The 24,245-nt window shown below is 34.6% G+C and overlaps 1 protein-coding gene across 8 annotated transcripts in view; it reads left to right on the top strand.

The window, feature by feature from the left end:
- The window catches only part of LOC149801558 (uncharacterized), a 190,879-nt gene that overhangs the window by 69,759 nt on the left and 96,875 nt on the right, over nucleotides 1-24,245 (top strand). For 7 of the 8 annotated variants that reach the window (XM_089955767.1, XM_089955773.1, XM_089955771.1 and 4 more), the window contains exons 6-11: nucleotides 2,093-2,213; nucleotides 7,656-7,743; nucleotides 11,873-11,961; nucleotides 18,369-18,432; nucleotides 19,003-19,094; nucleotides 20,540-20,611. In XM_089955767.1, the coding sequence (XP_089811893.1) occupies nucleotides 2,093-2,213; nucleotides 7,656-7,743; nucleotides 11,873-11,961; nucleotides 18,369-18,432; nucleotides 19,003-19,094; nucleotides 20,540-20,611 (526 nt within the window). The remainder of the gene's footprint in view (nucleotides 1-2,092; nucleotides 2,214-7,655; nucleotides 7,744-11,872; nucleotides 11,962-18,368; nucleotides 18,433-19,002; nucleotides 19,095-20,539; nucleotides 20,612-24,245) is intronic. The other variant, XM_089955768.1, reaches the window with a different exon arrangement.

The following is a 24,245-nucleotide window of genomic DNA, read 5'->3' as shown; positions in this document are numbered from 1 at the left end:
GGTATGTGAGAAAGCTTGCCAGTAGCTTCTCGTGGGTTGGTGGTTCTTTCCCGGGTTTTCTCGGGTTCTTCCTCCACCATTAATACTGGCTGCCATGTATAGCCAATCGAGTGCTGAAAAATGGCGTTAAACCCAACAACAACAACAAACCCAACTCAAGAGAAATAATAACATATAGATTGGGAAAAACAGAGACCACAATTTACTTGATATAGTTGCACTGTCTAGAGAGTTTGATTTTTCAATCCAGAAGTCCATGTCATGATACATGTGCCTGACTCCGCTAGTGTCACTGGACATTTTTATGTCTTCAGAATGTTTACAAAAGTTGTGCAACACTACAGAATGATAGAATATATACTGTTTATAATGTATCAGAGGGAACTGGGATTTTAGAATGTTTTAAACAAGAAACATTATATTCAGATTAATTTTATTTTAAAATGTTCTTGCTGATGACATTGGACATAAAGTTTATACTGGTATGATTACTGGCAGAATTGTGTAATGCTAATAAAAGAAACAACATACATTTGTATAAAATACAAGTTATCAAGAAGAAAGGAAAAGATGAACCAGTAAGTTTTACCAACTGATGAAAATGTCAACATACATATACATGCATCAGTCAGTGAATAATTAAAGTCACTTTTATGTGATAACATTTTTGTTCAATAGCTTACCAACTAGTAAATTAGACCTGTATTAAGATGGAAAAGTATTTGTACTCACTCAACATACAGGTAGAGCAAGGATATTTTTAATTTGTGTTGTCAAAAATATAAACAACAAAAAATCATTTCTTTTTGTGCTTTATTTACATTGAAATGGTCAGCAACCAATGAGCCTAAGGTGCCAATTATGAATGAGTTGTGATTATGTCTTTGTTACCTGGCACCTTTGTTAGGCCTTTGTTATTTAATGATTATGAATGATGTGTGATTATTTAGGATTTGTTTAAAAGACTGCCATTGTTTGCTTCAGCACATTAAATGATAAAAACATAATAATTCAGCTGATTTTCTGAGGCAGACCAAGCAAATCAAATTATATAACCAATGAAACATTATAACAATGGAATGCTTTATGAAAGCCTTTGGAATACAAATTAGTTAAGAATATGGCAGGGAAATTTAAACTAAAATGTGTTATGAGAGTTGTTCTTCATTGTTTCAAGTTTAACATCATTTCTCGGGGCCTATATGCTATACATGGCAGCCAGTATAACTGGTGGAGGAAGAACCTGGGGAAATCCCCATTAAGAACCAATGACCCTCAGTAATTTACTGGCAGCTTTCTCACATACACATATTGGCTGAGCCCAAGACTTGAACTTGTACTGATAGAGAGGTGAGATGGCAGTGATCAGTAAAGGCAAGTGTTTTAGACCACTGAAGTATTATGAGAGGAAATATTTTATTCCAGAACATAATAAAAAATCCTTACTCTGTTATCCCTACTCAATCCTTACTCTGTGTGTGTGTGTGTCTCTCTGTATCATTGACTAAATGATCTATTTCTCTCTCTGTCTCTCTCAGCTTCTTTAGAGCATGCTTGTAGGGGTGATAACAAATAAACTATGCCCATGTTATCAAGATCGCATCCACTCCATGGTGGTTATCAGATGCGACTGTGACAAAGTATGATATGCAGAGCACCTCATACCCAAGACCTCATGGCACCTCTGTCAGGACACAAGGATAAGTGGTTGAGTTTTTTTCTCCAATCCCCTCCATTCTCTCCCCACTCCCACTGCAAAGTGTAGGTTTTTGAAACATTGTGAGTTGTACTGAGTACATGTATTTTTTGCGTCTCCGACTTTTATCTGGGTATCAGTTTTAACTCTTGTGGATTTGCAAGGGGGTCCTAATGCAAGTTGCTTTTTCATTTCTAGAAAAGCATTATGTTCATTTTGGTTTTAAACTTATGGTTTGTAGCAACTATAAAATTAAAAAAAATTAGTACCTCATAAAAATTGCTTTCCTCAGTGAAAAAGTGACTAACAGTATCCACCTACTTTAGAAATATCCATCCCTTTGCTCTTTTGACATGTAATAAGATTACCTATTCTGTTAACTTTTCTCTTTTTTAGCTGAGCTTGGGGATTATGATCCTAGTAGACTTCCAGAGGGTTATGTGTCAGAATTCCACTTCATGCCAAACCAGACTGAGGAACTGGAAGATAGAATCGCTTTTTACCACAGGCGATTAGGGTATGACAATGATTATGATTATCTGGACTGCATTAGGGTATGAGACCTTTGATAGTCTAGATTTTATTAGGTTATGAGAAATTATGATTTTCATTATCTGGACTGCATTAAGTTGTGAAAAAGTGATTTTCATTGCTGGACTGAATTAGGGTATAAGACAAAGTTGTTTTGAACTGATTTGATTTGTCTGGACTGCGGTAGGGTATGTATGACAGAGTAATTTGAATTGTCTTGACTAATTTAGGGTATGAAACAGTGACTTTCATTGTCTGGATTGCATTAGGATATGCATGACACAGATTGTAATTGTCTGGGCTACATTAGGGTACAAATAGTCTGCAGCTTTTGGGTATGACACAGTGACTTTCATTGTATCAACTACATTAAGGTATGATATGGTGATTTCTTCAGATGTGTAACCTGATCATTACATTTTAGGAGACTACTACTATCCTGCAAATTCAACCCTTTCAGACTAAAATTTTGTAGTTATTTGCCCATATATGTGGCTGTTAGAATGATTTCCCCTTGATACAGGGATTGGCACCAAATTCTGTGAATACTTCAATTAAAACTTCTGCTTGTGACAAATAGTACTCTCTCTCCTGATGAGATGCCTCACAGTCCAAACCCACAAAACCTACATTAAAGCAAGTTGGAGGGGTTTTCTCTTTGAAGGGATGTATAATTTTCTTGTTTTCTTCTTTTTATAACCACATTTTCTGTCTTGTAGAATTATAACTTGCATACACAGGCACCCTTCATATGTACCTGTGTGTGTTGTAGAAAGCTCAAATTCTTTTTTAATAGTTTCTGCTGCAGTTGGGTATATACAGGTAACTTTAGTATACATAGTCTAGTCATAGCATCCATTTCAAAGTTATTATATTATCACTTTGGTGATTTTTCTGGTATTGACAATCAATTGTCCTTTCCTACAGGTAAGCTTTTATTAGAATTAATGCTGTAGTGTCTGCTTCACAAGTAATAATAATGATGCTCAATTAATTTCCTGAAGGGGCTACTATGTAGGCCATTCTTACAGGTAAATTTTTATATAGTGTGTAGATTGGTACTCTCTGAGTTCATAAAGCATGATGCCTGCCTGGTTACCACAATATACATTGTCTGCTCTATTTTTGTCTTACAGATTTAGATCATGGGCAGTATAAAGTATAAGTTATGTAAACATTGCTGTGGAAACACTAGAATGACGACCATCCTGCTTGCTCCAGTTGCCACTCAGGAATACATGTCAGATCTGTGCAACTTTGACGAAAAGTATCTCTAAGTTGTATTACTGGGGGCCGTTAAAGGGAAGGAACAGAAGTGCACTTTGAGGAAAGAGGATGCCATTAGTATACATGTTGATGTTACTGTGGTGAATTATTTATTTTCAAAGGGTATTGCACTCCAGAAGACTTATCAACATAGAAGTGATCCAAGTTATTCCAGTCAGCAATAGCAACAGCTCTGGCTCCACCCTCAACTTGACAAACCTTGTTTGGCACAACCAGCAGGCCTGATTCCACATGTGTTCAGCAGCCAGTAATCTTTATTGACTATATTTGAGCGAGATTGAGATCCAAACAATCTTCCTCAGATGTCTTGCATATCAGGAGAATGGATCAGTTTTGTGGATCAAATATCCCATAACTAGTCAAAACAGAAGAACTGGACAATATAATGCAAGAATAATGGTGCAGTTCCATCATGACCAGACTCTATCATATGTCTTAGTTTGTAACAAGTCATCACAACAATTGATCTTGCCATTCACACCAGAAGATGGAAGGGCTTTTTCCAATTTGCATAGCTTACGTCACACAAGTACTCTTATGGATCTTGATTTCTAGCATAGTGCAAAAGGTGACTCCAAGCACCAGGTGTCCAATTTAGTGCCCCAGTACACATGGGATTTTACTGTGTTCTGATAACTTTGCCATTTAAATTGAGCAGTTGCTTCATGATTGTTGTTAAATAACTATCCCACTTAGGACGTTTTGCAAGCAATTTGGTTAGCCCCTTTGCACAGTCATCTCAGTGTCATCTCAGATCGCACATTGTTGCCCTGTTAACCTAGAGATGACAAAGTAGGATCTCTTTGCTAGATCTCAGGACAGGAGAAGATTCTTCTCAATCAATATTTCACATGTTGTCGCCAGGGGTTTGTCCTCCTTCTACATCATCAGCCTGGTCTAACGTTCTTGTGTCATTTGATTTACTAATCTGAAGGGGGTCCCCATGGGCCAATTGGTCTAAAGCACTCTCCTTTATCAATCATTACCATCTCACCTTTGTTCAGGTGGGTTCGAGTCTCTGGCTTGGCCAGGGTTGGTATGCGAGAAAGCTTGCCAGTAACTTTCTGTGCGTCTGTGGCCCTTACTGGGGTTCTCCATGATTCTTTCTCCACCAGCAATACTGCCTGCTATGTATAGCCTATTTTGCGCTGAGAAATGGTGTTAAACCCAAAACAGCAATAACAACAACTAATCTGGAAGGATAAACCAATGTTCAGACTCCTACCACAGTCTGGGTGAGTTGCTGGCCCTTTGGGTTCCTTACAAAGTTAATTACAAGACCATAATGTCAACAGACTCATCTTTTCCCAGTGATGTCTTTCATCAAATTTAGTTGGCAGTTCTGTGAGACACACACTCCAGTTTTTCACATGGACGCCCCAGCAGTAGACAGACATTTGCACCCATCAGGATGTCAAAACCCTACTTGGGACTCATGGACTGGAAGTCCTTTAATGACACATGGCATGTTGAATGTTGGACTTGGTATTAATGTATCAGTGCAGTATTCTAACAAGCAGAAAACACTTTACATTCTCCCACCTGGAGTTTCACCAGACGCATGGGAGTCTGGTTGACAGATGGCATGAGTCCTAAACAGAGCTACTTAACACACTCCAACCAGTATGGTAACAGCAGCAACAAACATGTAGAAGGCAGAAAGAGATGCAGTGCTTTCCACTTCCACCTTTCTGAAAACCATCACAAATCAAGCTACGGTACCGTTTGCAGATTGCAGTCATTCTTTTCTGAACTCTTCTCCATGGCAAGGTCAAAGAAATACATAAACAAACCACCAGAGAGACATATGACCCTTATAAACAACCAAAGGCACCAAGGAGGGATTTTCAGGATGGTAAACAAAATGATAGAAAGAAGGCCTTTATAACAAAAACAAATGGTTTCAGAGTGCCTCATTATCACATTAAACTCACCTCCTCCATTCTTTAGGGTCAATTCAGCTACAAACATCATCAAAGACCTGTTTAAGGCAGTTGTCTTGCAACAAGAAATCAGCCTGCTATAGAAGGGGCAGTAGGGATCATTCAGAACAAAAAATCACCAGGTTTTTATTGAAGATTGAATAGTCCCAAAGGTCGATGGTACTCTTTGACCAGTCATAAACCTAAGCACCCTCAATTGTTTCATTTGTACCACATGGTTCAAAATGGAAACACCAGGATGGGTTTTAAATGCCATTCTGGAGGAAGACTTTGCATACAGTATAGGCCTGCAAGATGTGTATCTGCATGTCCCAATTTGCAAACTCTTAGAAGTTCCAGCAGTTCACTTACATGTAAACAGTTTACCAGTTCATGGCACACCCTTTTGGACTCAACATCACTCCCTCAATCTTCATGTCTTATGGAATGGGTCATGGCCAATTTCAGGACCACCACCATGGCTGCAACATCTGACTACCTGGACAACATTTTTAAAAAACAGCAAGTGAGTTATGCCTTTGAGGAAGATATGATAGCCCTTGTTGGTCTCCTCAGCTTTGGATGCCTTCTCAATAAACTCATACCAACTCTGCAGTTTATCCATTTAGTTATTGAGTTCAAAATAGAAGTACATTTAGTATGTCTTCCTAAGAAATGGGTATCAAAATCAGTTCAGTGGTGTCTTCAGTTCTAACACAGGACTGTCTTTGAGTCAAAGATTTTCTGCACCCACTGTTTGCTTATTGTGGCAGCAGACCACAGTGTTGTAGGTGGCTTTTTATGAGACCATTAAAAATCATTCTGTTCTTCCAGTGGAAGCAGAGACTTTACCCCTTGGACCAACTGATAGTAGTCTCAACATATATGAAGTTCCTTCTGAATATGGATAACCTCAGATGGCTCATGTTGGTTGTTCCTTTGCATGCACAGCCTCTGGAAATCTGCAGATCACTGTGTACAAGTACATGCACAGAGGACTGTGGTGCACATCTATGAATCCATGAGACCAGTGGAGTGTGGTCCACTCTAGAGCATCTTTACATATCACCATCCTTGAGATGAAAGACATTCTGAAAGCTTTTTATTGGTTGCTTGAGGAACTACATGGAAAGTGGTCTTGTCATTCTGTTCAACAACTCTACTTTGGTGAATTATCTCGGAAGGCAAGGAGGAACCAAATACCCAGACCTTTGCATTTTTTATTGGGATTTTTTAAAGTTGGCGTCTTCAACAACTAATCCACCTTCAAGTTCATCATATTCCTGGCCTACTAAATGTATTACCAGACTTTCTGCCTCAACTACTAAAAATGTTTCATCCCTCAGCTTTTTTTATTAAATATCTGCCTGCTGTGATCAACCATTGGTGGATTTATTTGTGATAAGGTGGAATTCAGAATCCCAACCTTTGTCATAGGCTTCAGTGGTCTATGGTCTTTCCATAGATTGAAATTGTTTGGATGCATACGCTTACACAACCTTATTTAGAACGTGATACAGAATGCAAGAGAATTGGAGTCTTGCTTCATCCTGATGGCTCCACATCAGTGAGAAAATATTTGAAAAAATGGCCTCATAAATCTGCGTCACAGAAATACCCAGATAACAATGATATTTCCTCATCTGATTAGGAAACTACAATGGCAGGCATTCCATCGTAATCCAAGACATTTGGAATATTGTTTATTTAGTGTAAACAAGTAGGCAGAGGGTCTGTGGTATAAAACCCCTTTTGGGGGCCAGGGGGCTATGCCCCTGGAAGCTCCAGTATTTTAAGCATTTATAAGGCATACTTATACTCATCAAAATGTTAAGAAAAATTACTATAAAGGAATTCATTGTGAATTCATTGGATTGGCATAGTGTTCAAGCAGTATTATGAATTTTGTGGATTGTCTATCTGTCGTATTAAAGCAAATTTTTAAAATCCTTTATTATCTTATTAATTTTGGGGGTTTGCGAGAAAAAAAAATGACATTTTCTCAGACTGGTACTTAAATTTGTGGTTTTTCCAGAGACAAACATTGGGTCCCATTGTCTTCTCAACTAAATTATATTTATTTTTTTAGTTTCTGGTCTGTTGGTTTTAAAATCCTATAATTGGTATATTGTCAGTAGAAGGTAATTGAAAGTAGTCTGACAAAGTTTTAGATAAGATATTTTTTAAAAAGAATGTTTATTTTATCATTGCTTTTTCAGGGGCCAGGTACCAGCGGTTGCTGAGTATAGGTTCCTGGATAAAGTTAAATGGCTGGACATGTATGGTGTGGATCTCCATCCAGTTCTTGTGAGTTACTTTTGAATGATCTTTCTATACATTGATATTCTGTAAATGGCATCTATTAGACAGGGTATATAGAGAAAAGAATGACCAATTTTTAAAAGAGCTGAAATGTAATTTCCAGGAGTTTCTTATATATATTGTTATTGTATTACACAAAAGTAATTGGTGCTTTTTATCAGCTTCTCTGCATGACTGCAGCAGAACTTAAGAATTTGAGATTAGTTAAATTAGTCTGAATGGAAAATGAACTGCTTGTGACAACCAGTTTTGTATAACTGTAAAATGTATAGAAAATGTGATACTTATAAAGTTTGTAACACTGCAGAGTATTTTGTCAGTTCTTTGTTATAATCAACAAATGTCCAGATGCATAGTATGTCATCGTATTTGTAAACTCGTCACATCTGAAAGCAGATTAGTCCTTAAAAATGTTGCATTTTTTTTGATTGGGGGAGAAAGTGAAGAAACAATAAAAATATCAAGATATGTGAATTAATTGAAATCTACTCAGACTGTTCACAAAGGAATGATAACATAGGTGTTTTGGCCAGTCATTTTATGTGTGATTTATGAATACAAGTGTTAAAGGGCTTTGATTAGGGTAAACTCAATTGGCATGGGTTCTACTCACACCTGTGCTGGTAGATGATTAATTTGTATCATCCACTGAGTTGCCATTGATCTTTGCTTCATGGTTAATTTTATAGGCTTAAGTTACAGAATGCCTTTGATTGGACTGTTATGAGTCTTTTAGTCATGCTTGATCAACTTGGTATTTCTGTATGATAAATTACATGTCATACCAGCACTTACAAGTAAGATTTCACTTCCTCTGTGCTAATTACATTTATTTCTAATTCAAAATATAATTGAGCTATTCATATGGTGATAGTAATTATAACTGTAGGAGATCATATTTGATTATGTTCGTGTTTGTTTCTGATTTCTGTTATTCTTTTCTATGTTGGCATCATGATCTGCAAATTAGTTTCATTGACAGTTACATGTACATTGTTACAAATTATAATTTCAAGGGTCATGGTAGTAGTATTAATGAATAATTCAGATACTCTGTCTGGATAAGTGATGTTTCACTGTAGTCATGTCTCCATGTTTAAAGCTGTTGGTTTATGGAGTAGATGGCACAAATGTCAAATTTACAAATTAAAAAAAAAGTTTTCTCATTTATCTCCATATTGTGATTTCTTAATTATTTACCATATTGATGTTCTTTCTAGTTTTGTGTTGTCGAGTTCCAAAATAAACTTTGTTGCAACAATGACACATTAAACAAATGTATTGTTGAAAGATGGGATGTTACCAAGTGACTCACAACCATATTCATCATTTTGACTCTTGTATTTTAGGCTGTGAGTACCAATGCTTGAAATTAATTGTCCATATATTTAATAAAAGGTCATGTACTGAATAAAAGTTTTATCTAAATTTCCATTTATTCTATGTATATTCATTTAAGGCACATACTATTATTAGAGTTGTTTTTTTTTTTTAAATAAGGAAGGGTCACAGTCATCTTGGATCATTTGATTGACATTTTTCTTCATTTGTTTGCATTTTTACATAAAAAAAATTGTAAGAAGTTTGAGAAAATGTCAAAAAACAAAGTTTTAGGTCAGATCTAAAAATAATTCTTATAAACCCTAATAATTTGTGAGTAAACAATACTAGTGCCCATAATTTTTACTATTACTTTATTTTGTATTCAGAATGCTTGTAATTAGCAGTAACTTTGAAATTATATTTCAAAACAATCAATAGTGAAAGATCAGGTTATTGTGAATTTTTGCAAAACAGGATATTTTAATTGTCTTGCCTTAAACTTGACATAGTATGCATGAGTAAGATAAGAATAAAGATACAGAAAAGTATAGGATGTATGTATTTCACCACATATGCTTACAATAATGCCATTGACAGCATAGGAAAATCCTTGAACTGTTCATTGGTTGAAGGTCATATCTACTGTCAGGACGAAAAAATGATAGCTTTATGAGTGAAGTTTCCCGCTTTGTTGAAGCCTCAATGCCGCCATTACATGCAAAAAGTCATATGTACCAAATCATCTGAATAACACTGAATCTTGAAAGATATTGGTCCTAAACATTGTTGGATGCCATGTAATTTCTCCTTTGAATTGAGAAAACCTTGCCATTTTTCACATGTGTACAAATTAATAATCCATGGGTCAACTGATATCTTTTGAAAGCTGGCACATGAGATATGATGACATCACTGTTGTAAACATGAGAAGCTAACTTTCACGCTATGTCAGACTGTCGCCCTTCACTATATATTCGAGTGACCCAGCTCATCACCTATATTCACCTGAGTCTCATTTGTCTCTAATGCACATTTTTTCTTTTCAGATCCGCTTTAAAAAAGCGGACCTGCCTATCTTTATCCCCTTTCGAATCAGTCTGTGTGGCACGTGCAAATTTTGTTATTATTAGATTAATCTCTAATGGAATTTGTCGATTGCATCACATCACTACTCTTGGAGCACTCTGGAAAAAGATCAGAATTACAAACGACTTCGTTGACTGAATTATGGTTGAATATTTGAGCGTCGTTTAAACCTGGCATCTTGATTATTTCAGAGAATAGTTTATGTCAGATATCTTTTTGAACAAGTCATTTCTTTCTTTCAATACTTCAGCTACATTGGAAAAAATGGTGAAATTTATGATAAACGGCATCATTGGGGCTTTAAGTTTTAGTAATATGAAGTAGGAAGAGAATGAAACCAAATAAAGTCATGTAGTAAATTGAAAGTTATTTAGGCTCTCATATACATGTAGTTCTATTGTTATTTAAAGTTATTTAGGCTCTCATATACATTTAGTTGTTATTTAAAGTTATTTATGCTTTCATATTTTAGTTGTTGTTTTCTTTTACAATAATATTACCCATTAAATAGCAGAATTATGTTGTTATTACATCATAAAGAGGTTTGATATCTCTCATAGTTTATCTTGAGTTGCACTGCATTGCAGTAATAAATGACACACTGATTATGTGATGTTGTTACTTAGTTTCGAATTGTGTAGTAAACATGAATTTGAGACCAGCAAACATCATTAAAAGCAAACATATTTTGAAAAATGATCAGGGGCTCATTTAGTGATCATAGGCACAATGAGATGAGACATACCATAGTAATGATATATCACTATATATATTGCAATAATTGGTATGAGATGAGACAGTAATAGCATATCAATATATATTGCAATACTTGATATGTTATGAGACATAGTAATAGCATATCAATATATATTGCAATAGTTGGTATGAGACAAGACATAATAATAGTATATCAGTATATATTGCTATAGTTGGTATGAGACAGGACATAATAATAGTATATCAGTATATATTGCTATAGTTGGTATGAGACAAGACATAATAATAGTATATCAATATATATTGCTATAGTTGGTATGAGACAAGACATAATAATAGTATATCAGTATATATTGCTATAGTTGGTATGAGACAGGACATAATAATAGTATATCAGTATATATTGCTATAGTTGGTATGAGACAAGACATAATAATAGTATATCAATATATATTGCAATAGTTGGTATGAGACAAGACATAGTAATAGCATATCAATACATATTGCTATAGTTGGTATGAGACAAGACATAATAATAGTATATCAGTATATATTGCTATAGTTGGTATGAGACAGGACATAATAATAGTATATCAATATATATTGCAATAGTTGGTATGAGACAAGACATAATAATAGTATATCAATATATATTGCAATAGTTGGTATGAGACAAGACATAGTAATAGCATATCAATATATATTGCTATAGTTGGTATGAGACAAGACAGTAATAGCATATCAATATATATTGCTATAGTTGGTATGAGACAAGACATAATAATAGTATATCAATATATATTGCAATAGTTGGTATGAGACAAGACATAATAATAGTATATCAGTATATATTGAAATACTTGATATGTAGTATCAGTAGTGGGTTCTGATGTTAGATTAATTATATCATTTGAAACATAACAAATGCCATGTGCTTGTCGTTTGCATGCATAGAAAATATTTGTATATGATCTTTTTCTTTTTACAGGGGGAGGGGAACACAGAGTATTTTTTAGGTCTCACTCCTACTGGTATAGTCGTCTACAAGAACAAAACAAAGGTTGGCAATTACTTTTGGTAAGTTATAATTATGTCCAAACACATATCTGATATTACTTTCAAACATTGCTCTTAACGAATGAAAATTTATCTCTTTAGCTAAACTTTAAATGACCTCGTCATATGAACAGCTTAGCAGAATTGGATTGAATTTAGCAGAAGGTCTTGGCTTGAAGTTCTTTCAGAATTTGTTCAGATGATGCAGATATGCTAAGCATCTTCACTAAAAGTTTTGGATTACTTGCACATTGGGTTAAAAAAAAGCTTGTTGATTTTTGGGCCTAAAGGCTAAACTCAAGGTCATTGACTGGACAAAAAATATAGGTTTTGCATAATTACCATATTTCTAGACCACATAGATTGACCAGTATTTGTGGAGGGTTTGTACTAAAGTATAAAAGAGCACCTTTTGATTTTGGGGTCATAAGATCAACAAAGTTACTGTGGGTAAGAGAAAAATGAATGGATTTTTCAGAGTTATCTATTTCTAGAGAGTACCTTGACCAAAATTTGTGGATGGCATTCACTTTGCCAACAAAAAATTCAGGTTTCTAGAGATCAGAGGTCATGGTTATGGTAAGTCTGATAAGAAATTAATTGTTTTTTTTGCACAGTAAGTTTAGTTGAAGACCAGACACCTTGATCAAAAGGTCAGTTGATTGAGACCCATTGGTCAATAATCTCCCGAGTCAGCCATGGCCCTGTTGGTTCCTGCTTGGAGGACAATTAAAAATATGGTGCATTTATAATGTCATTCATGGCACTCTTGTTGTTCAGTTGCATGAAACTTGGTAAATTTTGTAGTCACCACATTATGATATGTGTGTGTCTGATTTGGATTTTTTACGTAGCTTTAAAAAAAATTCAGTCACATTGCTACGATGTCTGCAGTGTGACAGTTTATAATCATGTCTAGCAATTTTAATTTTTTTTCTCAAATGTTTTAGCCTGCAGGATCTTATGCTACAAAACCATATAGCCCTACAAGAATTAAGATAAATTTCATAAGCAAGAATCTAAAATTGAAATTAGAAAGTAAATATATTTATTTTATGAAATATTTCTTTCTGAACAAGCAGACTATGACATGGACTTAAAGCCCCAAAAACAGCATTATGGAAAAGATAAGAAATCTGGCATAGTAGTCAGTAAAGCACTCATTCAGGAAAGAGAAACATCGGCAGAGCATATGTTAATGTAAATCTTATTTGGGAGTAGAAGTATCCAAAAGACAATACCTGTGAACAGTGGGAAGATGTACATAACAACCGTGAACAGTTTCCAAACATGTTTCAGCTGGTTAAATTAGCTATGTATATGCCCCTTCAGACAGAAAACTATTAACAGGGGTTCTCAACACAAAACAATATTTATAAATTGAAATGTTAGGTAAATAATGAACTATGGCCATTTCCTCCTCTCCATCCTGTTTGTTCTACTCCCTTCTTATTTTTGTGACAAGGGGGAGCTCCCCACTTTAGATAAAATCCTGGCAGCATCACTGATTATACATCATTACTAAAAAGTGTATTACATATCCTGTTGGGGGTCTTATTGTAATGGTCAAGGTCACAGCTCATGCAGTTACATTTTCATCACCCTTTCCCTTCCACTCTGACTTCAAAGCTGTTTGAACAAATCTTGGTTTATCATCACTAGAATGTGTGTCACAACTGGGGGGGTCCAGTTTCCATTAAGTTCATATCTTATTTTTTTTTTTTTAAAGTCTTTACATCACACTTTTAAAATACTGTGAAATTGCTTTTCCTAGTTGTTCAGATTATGAAAATTTTCATTATATGTAAATTTGTGGATCTACCTCAAAGAAATTAAATTTACAGCATAGACATTTGATGGTGGATATTTTAATTCCTGATTTAATTTCTGAAAAGTTTGTACACATAGATTAAATGTTCAAAATGAATTCATTGTAGTCTTTTGCCAGATAGCAAAGTTTGTACATGTAGATTAAATGTTTAAAATGAATTCACTGTAGTCTTTGGCCACATTTCAAAGCAGTTTAGGTAGATGGTATATATTCATTCATTTAGTTGATGTCAACCCCCTTGCAGGCTCATGGACATAGAATAGCCCTTATGTACCCTCCTGCATGAACATCTGAGACATTCCATTTGCATTGGCATGTATCCAGTGATGATGTTCAAGCTGTCATGGACTTTTTATGAGAATCTGGGTTTCATTAATAAATTTTGTATCTAAATTTTACCCTTTTTTGCTGTTATCTATGTTTTCTTTTCATTGTTCGGGATGTCTAAACTTTCTCCAAACTGTATAATCATGATTGTTCTGATATAGACATACCATCTTGCATCAATACTGAGGTTAGGGTTTGTATTTACCACATATATTTGATTGTAAGGGCTCTTCCCCTCCCCCTTTTTTAAGGGCTGTAAAAAGCTGATTTCTGTTTGACCTTCCTGTAAGTCAAGGTGATATTAGAAAACTAATCCAGAAAAATCAAAGAAGCCACACACACACACACACACACACACACACACACAGAGGAAAAATAGGGACATAATTAGTGTAAACAATAAATGCAATTATATTGTCGAGTGAAATTGACAACTTATGTTTTGCCCATCTTTACTTAACATTTTCAATCCATTTATATCACAAATCCATGAATGTGATTATAGGTCTTATACAGGTACACACAGAAATTGACAACATTTTCAATCCATTTGTATCACAAATCCATGAATGTGATTATAGGTCTTGTACAGGTATACACATAAATTGACATTTTCAATCCATTTGTATCACAAATCCATGAATGTGATTATAGGTCTTGTACAGGTATACACATAAATTGACATTTTCAATCCATTTGTATCACAAATCCATGAATGTGATTATAGGTCTTGTACAGGTATACACATAAATTGACATTTTCAATCCATTTGTATCACAAATCCATGAATGTGATTATAGGTCTTATACAGGTATACACATAAATTGACATTTTCAATCCATTTATATCACAAATCCATGAATGTGATTATAGGTCTTGTACAGGTATACACATAAATTGACATTTTCAATCCATTTGTATCACAAATCCATGAATGTGATTATAGGTCTTGTACAGGTATACACATAAATTGACATTTTCAATCCATTTGTATCACAAATCCATGAATGTGATTATAGGTCTTATACAGGTATACACATAAATTGACATTTTCAATCCATTTATATCACAAATCCATGAATGTGATTATAGGTCTTGTACAGGTATACACAGAAATTGACATTTTCAATCCATTTATATCACAAATCCATGAATGTGATTATAGGTCTTATACAGGTACACACAGAAATTGACATTTTCAATCCATTTATATCACAAATCCATGAATGTGATTATAGGTCACATACAGGTACACACAGAAATTGACATTTTCAATCCATTTGTATCACAAATCCATGAATGTGATTATAGGTCTTGTACAGGTATACACATAAATTGACATTTTCAATCCATTTGTATCACAAATCCATGAATGTGATTATAGGTCTTGTACAGGTATACACATAAATTGACATTTTCAATCCATTTATATCACAAATCCATGAATGTGATTATAGGTCTTGTACAGGTATACACATAAATTGACATTTTCAATCCATTTGTATCACAAATCCATGAATGTGATTATAGGTCTTATACAGGTATACACATAAATTGACATTTTCAATCCATTTATATCACAAATCCATGAATGTGATTATAGGTCTTGTACAGGTATACACATAAATTGACATTTTCAATCCATTTATATCACAAATCCATGAATGTGATTATAGGTCTTATACAGGTACACACAGAAATTGACATTTTCAATCCATTTGTATCACAAATCCATGAATGTGATTATAGGTCTTACACAGGTACACACAGAAATTGACATTTTCAATCCATTTATATCACAAATCCATGAATGTGATTATAGGTCACATACAGGTACACACAGAAATTGACATTTTCAATCCATTTGTATCACAAATCCATGAATGTGATTATAGGTCTTGTACAGGTATACACATAAATTGACATTTTCAATCCATTTGTATCACAAATCCATGAATGTGATTATAGGTCTTATACAGGTATACACATAAATTGACATTTTCAATCCATTTATATCACAAATCCATGAATGTGATTATAGGTCTTATACAGGTACACACAGAAATTGACAACATTTTCAATCCATTTGTATCACAAATCCATGAATGTGATTATAGGTCACATACAGGTATAAAAATGGTTGTCCAGAATGATCTGCTGTGTAATATCTTGTTATAAATGAATTGCAAATCTCTTACAACCAATGAAAGTAAAGTCCGCACTATTCACAGGATCCTATAAATGTCATTGCATGACATCATATGTTAACAGGTCAAGAATTCATGCTTAATGACTGAGTCACCAAGTAAAGTTCACAATTCTTCCACTGTTGTCCAATTGGTGTAAACATCATCAGACTCAAATTCCTTTGCTGACATCTGCAACTACTTTAGTGTGTCCCATCCATACCTTTGGGAATACCACATTTCTTAAATGCACCTGATAGAAAATGGTTGATTCAGGGACTTGGGCGATTATTTATGTGGAGACTGATCATGGACTCTGTCAGTGACACTTCAGTCATGCAGTCTGAAATTTCATTTATGGAAGTGAACAGATGTCAGTTATGTGGCATGATCAGAGGGAGTTAAAATAATTCTTTACTCTTAAGTTAAAATTAAGCCATTTTGACCAATACTTCATGCTGCAGTGATATACATTAATGTTTGCATTGAAGTCAGTATCTTTGACACAATTACATCTGAGTGATGTAACCTAATACATGGGATGCACTAGGAAGTACTATACCATTTAGACAAAATAATGTTTTGTTGTAAGGCCATACCACTGGTGATAGGTTTTGTTTCTGCTATGATGACAAGTGCAAAAGACAAAACAGCAGTCATCTGTCCATGCATCTGGCATCAGGTTTTGGTCAATTTTTTATATAAAAAAGAGCAGTACCTCCTGTTTTCATTGGAGGATCATCATCAGACATTGGAAGAAAATGCATCATGAAAGATGCAGAGAGCTTGAAGATCATGGTCATAGGGAGAAGTTCGTTACATTTTATGTGGGTTGTGGGTAGGTTCAGTTTTTAGGTCTGGTAGTACTGTCTATTATTGCTACAGTTTAATTGACATCAGATAATGTAAAGATGTTTACCACTGAATATAAATAACTTTACTGGTGTGTAAAGCTCTCAAAATGTTAGGAATCTTCTATCAGGTACCTGTTAATCCTAATGATTGCTTACCCACATGGTTTCAGAGTGAAGAACCCAGTTTATTTTCTTGGAAAACGTGTTATGTACATTACTATAAATAGAAAATAAGGAAACTATTTGACTTGCTATGCCAAATGGTTGCACATTTTGAAAATATATGATCAGTTGATGGAGGTCTATGATAGATAATTGAACAGCAGCCAATAGTCACATGACACAAGCCTTGAACTGTACTCATTATGTGTCTAGCTCACTCCTGATGTAACCAGATATAATTATTTATCTGAACTTGGAAACATGTTTGTTGCTTTTTTACATTAAACAGGTACCATATGGCTCATTTTAGTACCTAGGTAGTTATGAAAGGTGGGGTGAGTACCCGGGTACCCATTGACAGCTTTATTGGTGTGGGGTTAAAGATCAAGGTCTCAGCAATCAGTTTCTTGTATTATTATATTTTAAAAACATGTATCATGTGATTGTATAAAAGCATTAGACTTAACCAGATTTCATGTTGTATCTTTGATGATGGATCCAGGTGTTACAGGTCAAAGTTACAGTGTGAAATGTTTAAGTTTTCAGGTTAAGTTGTTAACATCTGTATGAAGGGGTTATATTTTTCGTTTAAGTGCATGTATTTTTATGACATTTGTGATTTATTTGCAGGGGGCCCCGAGTGGCCGAGTGGTCTAAAGTGCTCACTGGTACGGATCACTGCCATCTCACCTCTGTCTGCGTGAGTTTGAGTCTCAGGCTCTGCTAACGTTGGTACGTGAGAAAGCCTGTCAGTAGCTTCTCATGGGTCAGTGGTTCTTCCTGGGGTTTTCCAGGGTTCTTCCTTCACCAATTATACTGGCCGCCATGTATAGCCTATCTTGTGCTGAAAAATGGCGTTAAACCATACAACAACAACATTTATTTGCAGAGGAATGTGGTGGTTAAAATCTCGGAGGTCAGGGGTTGTTTACTTATATGTTACTACGGTTCAGTGACATTGCCCCATCACATAGCAAGCCAGTAAATGTAAAAATTTTCTTGTGAGTTTATTTTGCACACAGCAATAGATTTTTACATTTGTATTGTTTACTCTTTTGTTTTATTCAGGCCAAGGATCATGAAGGTCACATACAAGGGAAAAGTGTTCATGATAAAAGTCAAGGACAAAAGTGTGAGTATTCCAGTATTTGTTTATTTTATCTTCCACCATTAATGCCATGAAAAATGCATGTTTTCTGATATAGATGTTTATTATTGACACTTATCACTTGTACCTTACATTTCAAAAAGCATTTTACTTCATTCTCTTGATGCAGTTTTCATTTGCTTAATTACTTGATGCAGTTTTCATTTTACTTAAGTACTTGATGCAGTTGTCATTTTGTTTAATAACTTTATGCAGTTTTCATTTTAATTATTTACTTGATGCAGTTTTCATTTTACTTGTACAGAACTTGCTCACGATAAAGCCCTTCATTATTACATGGTTCTGTAACAAGGAATTATGGTCATAGATCCCATTTCATTAACAGGTAGTAAAATTATTATGTATATTGTACTTCATTATAAGATGGTCTCACTATAAGGCGGTATACTCTATGGCTGCCATGTAGAGCATTGTAAGGAGGAAATGCTGTATGTCGCTTTTTGATCCACATCAATTTTCCATTAGTTCAACAAATCATTTTATTGTTATTGTTAAGAGATAAATATTCTTTCATAAGTGAAATCTCTCTGACAGAATGACGAGCACACATATGCATTTGATTTGGTATCCAAAGCAGCATGTAAACACCTGTGGAAGTGTTGTTTAGAACACCAAGCATTCTTCAGGTAAGCAGGAAGTAATGACATCTGTCAGTACTAACATCTTTAAATACAGATTCCTTGTGATTCCAATGGTGAACATAAGGTTCATTTTATGTGACATTGGCACCAGGGTCTTGATGAAAACTAACAGTAATCATGAATTCTTTATCATGCAATCATTGTTCTTGTTTTGCATTCTATTTTTAATTGTAATTGTCTGACACTTAGGGCAAGAGGAACTGTACAACTGTAATATTGGTATATATTATAATGGGATCTTTCTTACCAAATTCTCATCATCTTATTAATTTTTAAAAAAATTATTTTACCATCTTGCAACTGTATCACAGGATGATAGCTGTAAAATGACTTTTTTATTCACTAAATCATTGCTATTTATATTCTTTAGTCATTCTTCCATCATATACTGTCAATTTCTTTTAATTCTGGTTTGCAAAATGTTTCAACATTATAATGAAGTCTGTAATATTCTTAGTCTGAGTTGCACTTGCTTGTTTCAAAATGTATTATCACCAATTATCTCTCTCTATGTTATCTTACTAAGAGGTGTATCTTGCTTGCTGATTTATTATCCTGTAGCTTGTTAGATGTTCATACCGACATTAATTATGTTTGATGATGGATTATAGTGTGTGCATTGCAGTATAGTTAAACCTTATTTGAGTAAACTCAGGTATGAGCAATCATTTATTACCAAAATAGATATATATATATTAATGCTCTAGCTTCAGTGACCACCTGCTAAATGTGATCGTCAGCCTCTTTTTTTTGCACATTGTGTTTCATTACTACCTTGAATTAACATATTACAAAACCATATATAAATACTACATACTTTAATTAAATGCTTTGTAACCATGATTGCTGATTTGAGTCTTCGGACAGAGTGCAGATTGTTTTAAACTGAAAAGTAATAAAAAAGAAATATGATGGAATAACTTGTGTCTGGTGACTGGTTTCCTTAAATGAACATGGTAGAGGTTGTGTGCTACAGACCAAAAACTAGACTTGTATGTAAGTACATGTAACAAACTGCCATTAGGGTTCCTCTCTTCACGGTCGAGGTTACAACTCAGTACTGAAAACTTTTCCTTAGCACATTCTCCTTTGTTCTATAATTTCAGTGTTATTTTTCACCAGTAGAGTATCAGTTTCTTCAAAGGACTCTTGTTCACTTTTATGTCATGCATTTTTGAATGTTACCATTCACTTATGTTATCAGGAGTTCTTGGAGAGATCACTATTTCCCTTCCATTCTGTAATAATTGAGCCTTTGGAGATTAAGGGATAAAACCATACTGGGAGGCCATTTTTCCTCAAGCATGACCCTCGAACAAGCTACAGGTAGTCACTGCAGAGTGATAATGTAGTCTAATGCTATCCATATATAGATTAAAACAGAGTATTTCACTTCTAACCATTACTGATGTATTCTCATTCTCTGCTAGACTTAACCAACTTGGAGAGCCTACCACTAAACAGGGAAAATTATTTAGTTTGGGATCAAAACATAGATACAGGTGAGTGAGTAAATTTGACTGTACACAGATCTGATGGCACATGATTTAATAACATGGGTGAGTCAAGAGTTTTTATTGACAGGATACACAGGCTGTATACAAAAAGTACACAGAAAATCTCGATTATGAAGAGCACACTTACATTATGAGTCATTCATGCACTCTTTGGTTGCTAATGACCCTAAACATTGGATACATGTGGTAAAATTGATTTAAGGTTAGGATCTGAACCAGTTCATGTTTTATTTACATCAGTATTTGCACATTTTCAGAACCCCTACATTTACCATCAGATCTGTGTATTCTGGTACATGTATTAATATCATTTTTGTATTTTACTGGCCTCATTTCTGTAAATGTTCAATCTTGTGCATGACAGTTTCCATTTTTGCTTGAAATCCAAATGTCTCAAACTTTAGAATCATTCCAGTAGGAAATAATCAGTGATTCAATACATCCTTTCTTTCAGTTACAAAATAGTAAAAGCAATAATTTTATGTCACTTTTATTTGGGTTGTATTCTCTTTTATCACCAGGTTAAGCATAATGATACACAGATATCACTTTCAGCTGATAACATTGGTGGCAGCAGCAACATGAACATTGTGTTTGTGTTATAGCGGGAGATAAAACATTACATTGATACAGGTCAGACAATGAGTTGAGTAAACCTCTTTAAGTGCATATTTACTTGTGAATGTTTCTTCCAGGAAAAAGGCATCACCACAATAGGGCATGGTAATCATCTGCCCATAAGGGAAAAGTCTGGAGGCCTGTAGTAATAATGTCCATTTATTGTCTGTCCATCTGTCTGTCCATCAGCATACTGGTCATCCTCCCAGAAGAACATTGTGATCATCTTCCCAATAGAGCATAGTGATCATTCTCCCAGTAGAACATGATCATCCCCCCAGTAGAACATGGTGATCATCCTCCCTGTACAGCATGGTGATCATCCTCTCTGTACAGCATGGTGATCATCCTTCCAGTACAGCATGGTGATCATCCTCCCAATAGAGCATGGTGATCATCCTCCCAGTACAGCATGGTGATCATCCTCCCAGTAGAACATGGTGATCATCCTCCCTGTATAGCATGGTGATCATCTACCGATAAGGGAAAAGTCTTGATACCTATAGGAATTGTTAGAACTGAACCAAATTTGACATGTTGCTTTATATCAAGTTCTATTTCAAGCCTTCTCTGTCAGCCTCTCGAAGAGTCCTGGCCATTGATGTCTGTAAATCAAACTATTTATTCCTAATCTTAAATTTGCCAAGGATTAATTTACTTATAAGATTTGGCATGAAGCTATATGTTGAGGAGATACAGAATGGGTTTGATTTAAGGAATTCCATTACATCATTTAAGGTAGTTATGCCCCTCCATTTAACTGTTTCCAGACTTTCAGTCAAATTTGATATGCAGCATAACATTTATGAGGCCATGAAAAAATAGTTTGATTTCCAGCATTCTGTGAAATATTTACAGGAGTTATTCTCCCTGGAGTGCCCATCCTCCTGACTCTGCTCTCTGCAGCATTATGTTTACCAAGGTTTCTTGGATTGTTAGCCAAATTTAATATGCAGCATGATATTGAAAAGATTTTCTGTGAGTTCACTCTCCTGCATTCCACATCATCATTTACAGCAGTTAAGATTCTCGATTGTCATACTATGGTTTCCACAGCACAACTTTACCAAGGCTTGTTTGACTTCAGTTAAATTTGTGAAAAGCATTGTAAGATAAAGACATTTAAAATGATTCCAATCTGCCATCATATAATTCCACTTTGACTTAAAAAAAAAATATCTTTAAATGTCTACTCAGACAGAAAGCATCCTGGCATGAAGGTTTTTTTAAAGCACAAATGATACCAATCTGTCATTGTAATGGTTACCTTTTCTAAATTTGGAGAAAATCTTTCAATGACTTGTCACATACCACTCAATAGAATTTGACAGAAAGAATTCTGGCATAAAAGGTTGTTTTTAGTTTTAAAGATAAGGTACATATTCACTTTCATATATTGTTGCCATGACTAAAAATAAAATTTATAATAAAAATAGCCTCTTATTTAAAGCTGCTCAACAAAAATGAATCATATTGTAGAAAGCATCTTTACACAAAGGCCTTGTTAAATTGTACAAAATGATGCAAATATTTGATATGGCTTTTGTGATAAACATTAGAAAATTTTAAAAGACTACTTCTCAAAATCTCTTCACAGACTATGACCAAATCTGACAAAGTATGTTGGTTCAAAGGCCCTTTTAAGTTCACAAAAATGATCTGGCAACAAATGAAAGTGAAGATAGTTGAGAAACCTTCAGATAACCTCTCCTTATAAACAGTGAACAAAATTTGAAGAAATCTTGCCAGAAAGCAGCTGACTATGCTGGATTTCTTGAACAGCAGCTCTTGCATTTAGCTTTTAGGTAGAGTGAAAGTTCTCTTTGCCCTCTTGTTCTTCATGCTGTTCTTGTTTATTCAGTACTCAGTTTCACTTCATTTCTACCATTTAAAGATGTTGCTTCCTTTTAGGTACATCATATGGGATTGTCAGATCAAGAACTTCAAATAACATGGAAAAGTACATGATTCTTCACTTTGGTTTAAGTTCAGACCTTGATTCTCTTCATGAAATAATACCTGAATTATGCCTCTGGTCTTTGGATTGGAGATTTGCATACATTCCAACCTGTATGCTTTTGGCATAATCATTATGCTTTTTTTGACTTAATTACATTTTGAGCTTGCCTCCATTTTTGATTACACTTTTAGGTACATGAAAAAATAATAAAAATGAAGCAATAAAAAAGAAGCATAAAATGTTGTGTTTGTCCTATTTATTATCATCTCTTTCATCCACCCGTCGTATAAATTCAAGAATATTCTTAAAAATATAAGACTGCTGCATAAAAATAGAATAGGAGTACATTTTCCATTCTAGATGGCACCTAATTTTAAGCCAAACAGGCCTTAGCGATGTGACTCATGGATGTTAAATGACTAAAAAATGTTAGAGGAGAGGGATCTTTTTAAACTTCAAAACATGTTCAATCATAAAAAAGACAAATCAATAGTGCTTTACAAATTTAAAAAGAATAGGGAGTGACAGCACTTGGGTTGAGCACATCATCATGCTTCCTGCAGAATTTGTGGACTTCACGATCATTTCAGCAAAAGTTAGACATCTAGACTAGTTACCGTGAGTGTTGTATATAAATAATTTTTCGGTTTGTTTTATGTTTGTATTTTGTTACTGATCCACATGAATTTCGCCCATTTGTGGCAAGAAGTTTAACCAGCTGCAGATCCAGGTTAGTAGCAAAACCAAATGTACATTTTTAATTGTTTATTGTAATTACAACATGTAATATGTAGATTGCACTTTTTATGCCCAGATTATGGTATTTTGCTGCTTAGGTTATGCTTAAACCTCTCTAAGGGTTGACATGTATGGATTTGTTTTTAAAAGTCGGAGCATACTTATTTTACAAAATTTGCTCGTGTCAAGTCCATTTCATTATTGTTGCATTTTTGTGTGGTTTTTTTTTTACCTCTTCTATAGTGACAATATTAGTGTATAGGTAATACTGTTGCACCATGTTGCCATGATGCATCATATTTA

This window comes from Sinohyriopsis cumingii, chromosome 4 (genome assembly GCF_028554795.1).
Source record: "Sinohyriopsis cumingii isolate HCF-2022 chromosome 4, ASM2855479v2, whole genome shotgun sequence".
Lineage (NCBI taxonomy): Eukaryota > Metazoa > Mollusca > Bivalvia > Unionida > Unionidae > Sinohyriopsis > Sinohyriopsis cumingii.
Note: the sequence above shows the minus strand (reverse complement) of the source record. Positions and strands in the feature narration are given on the sequence as shown.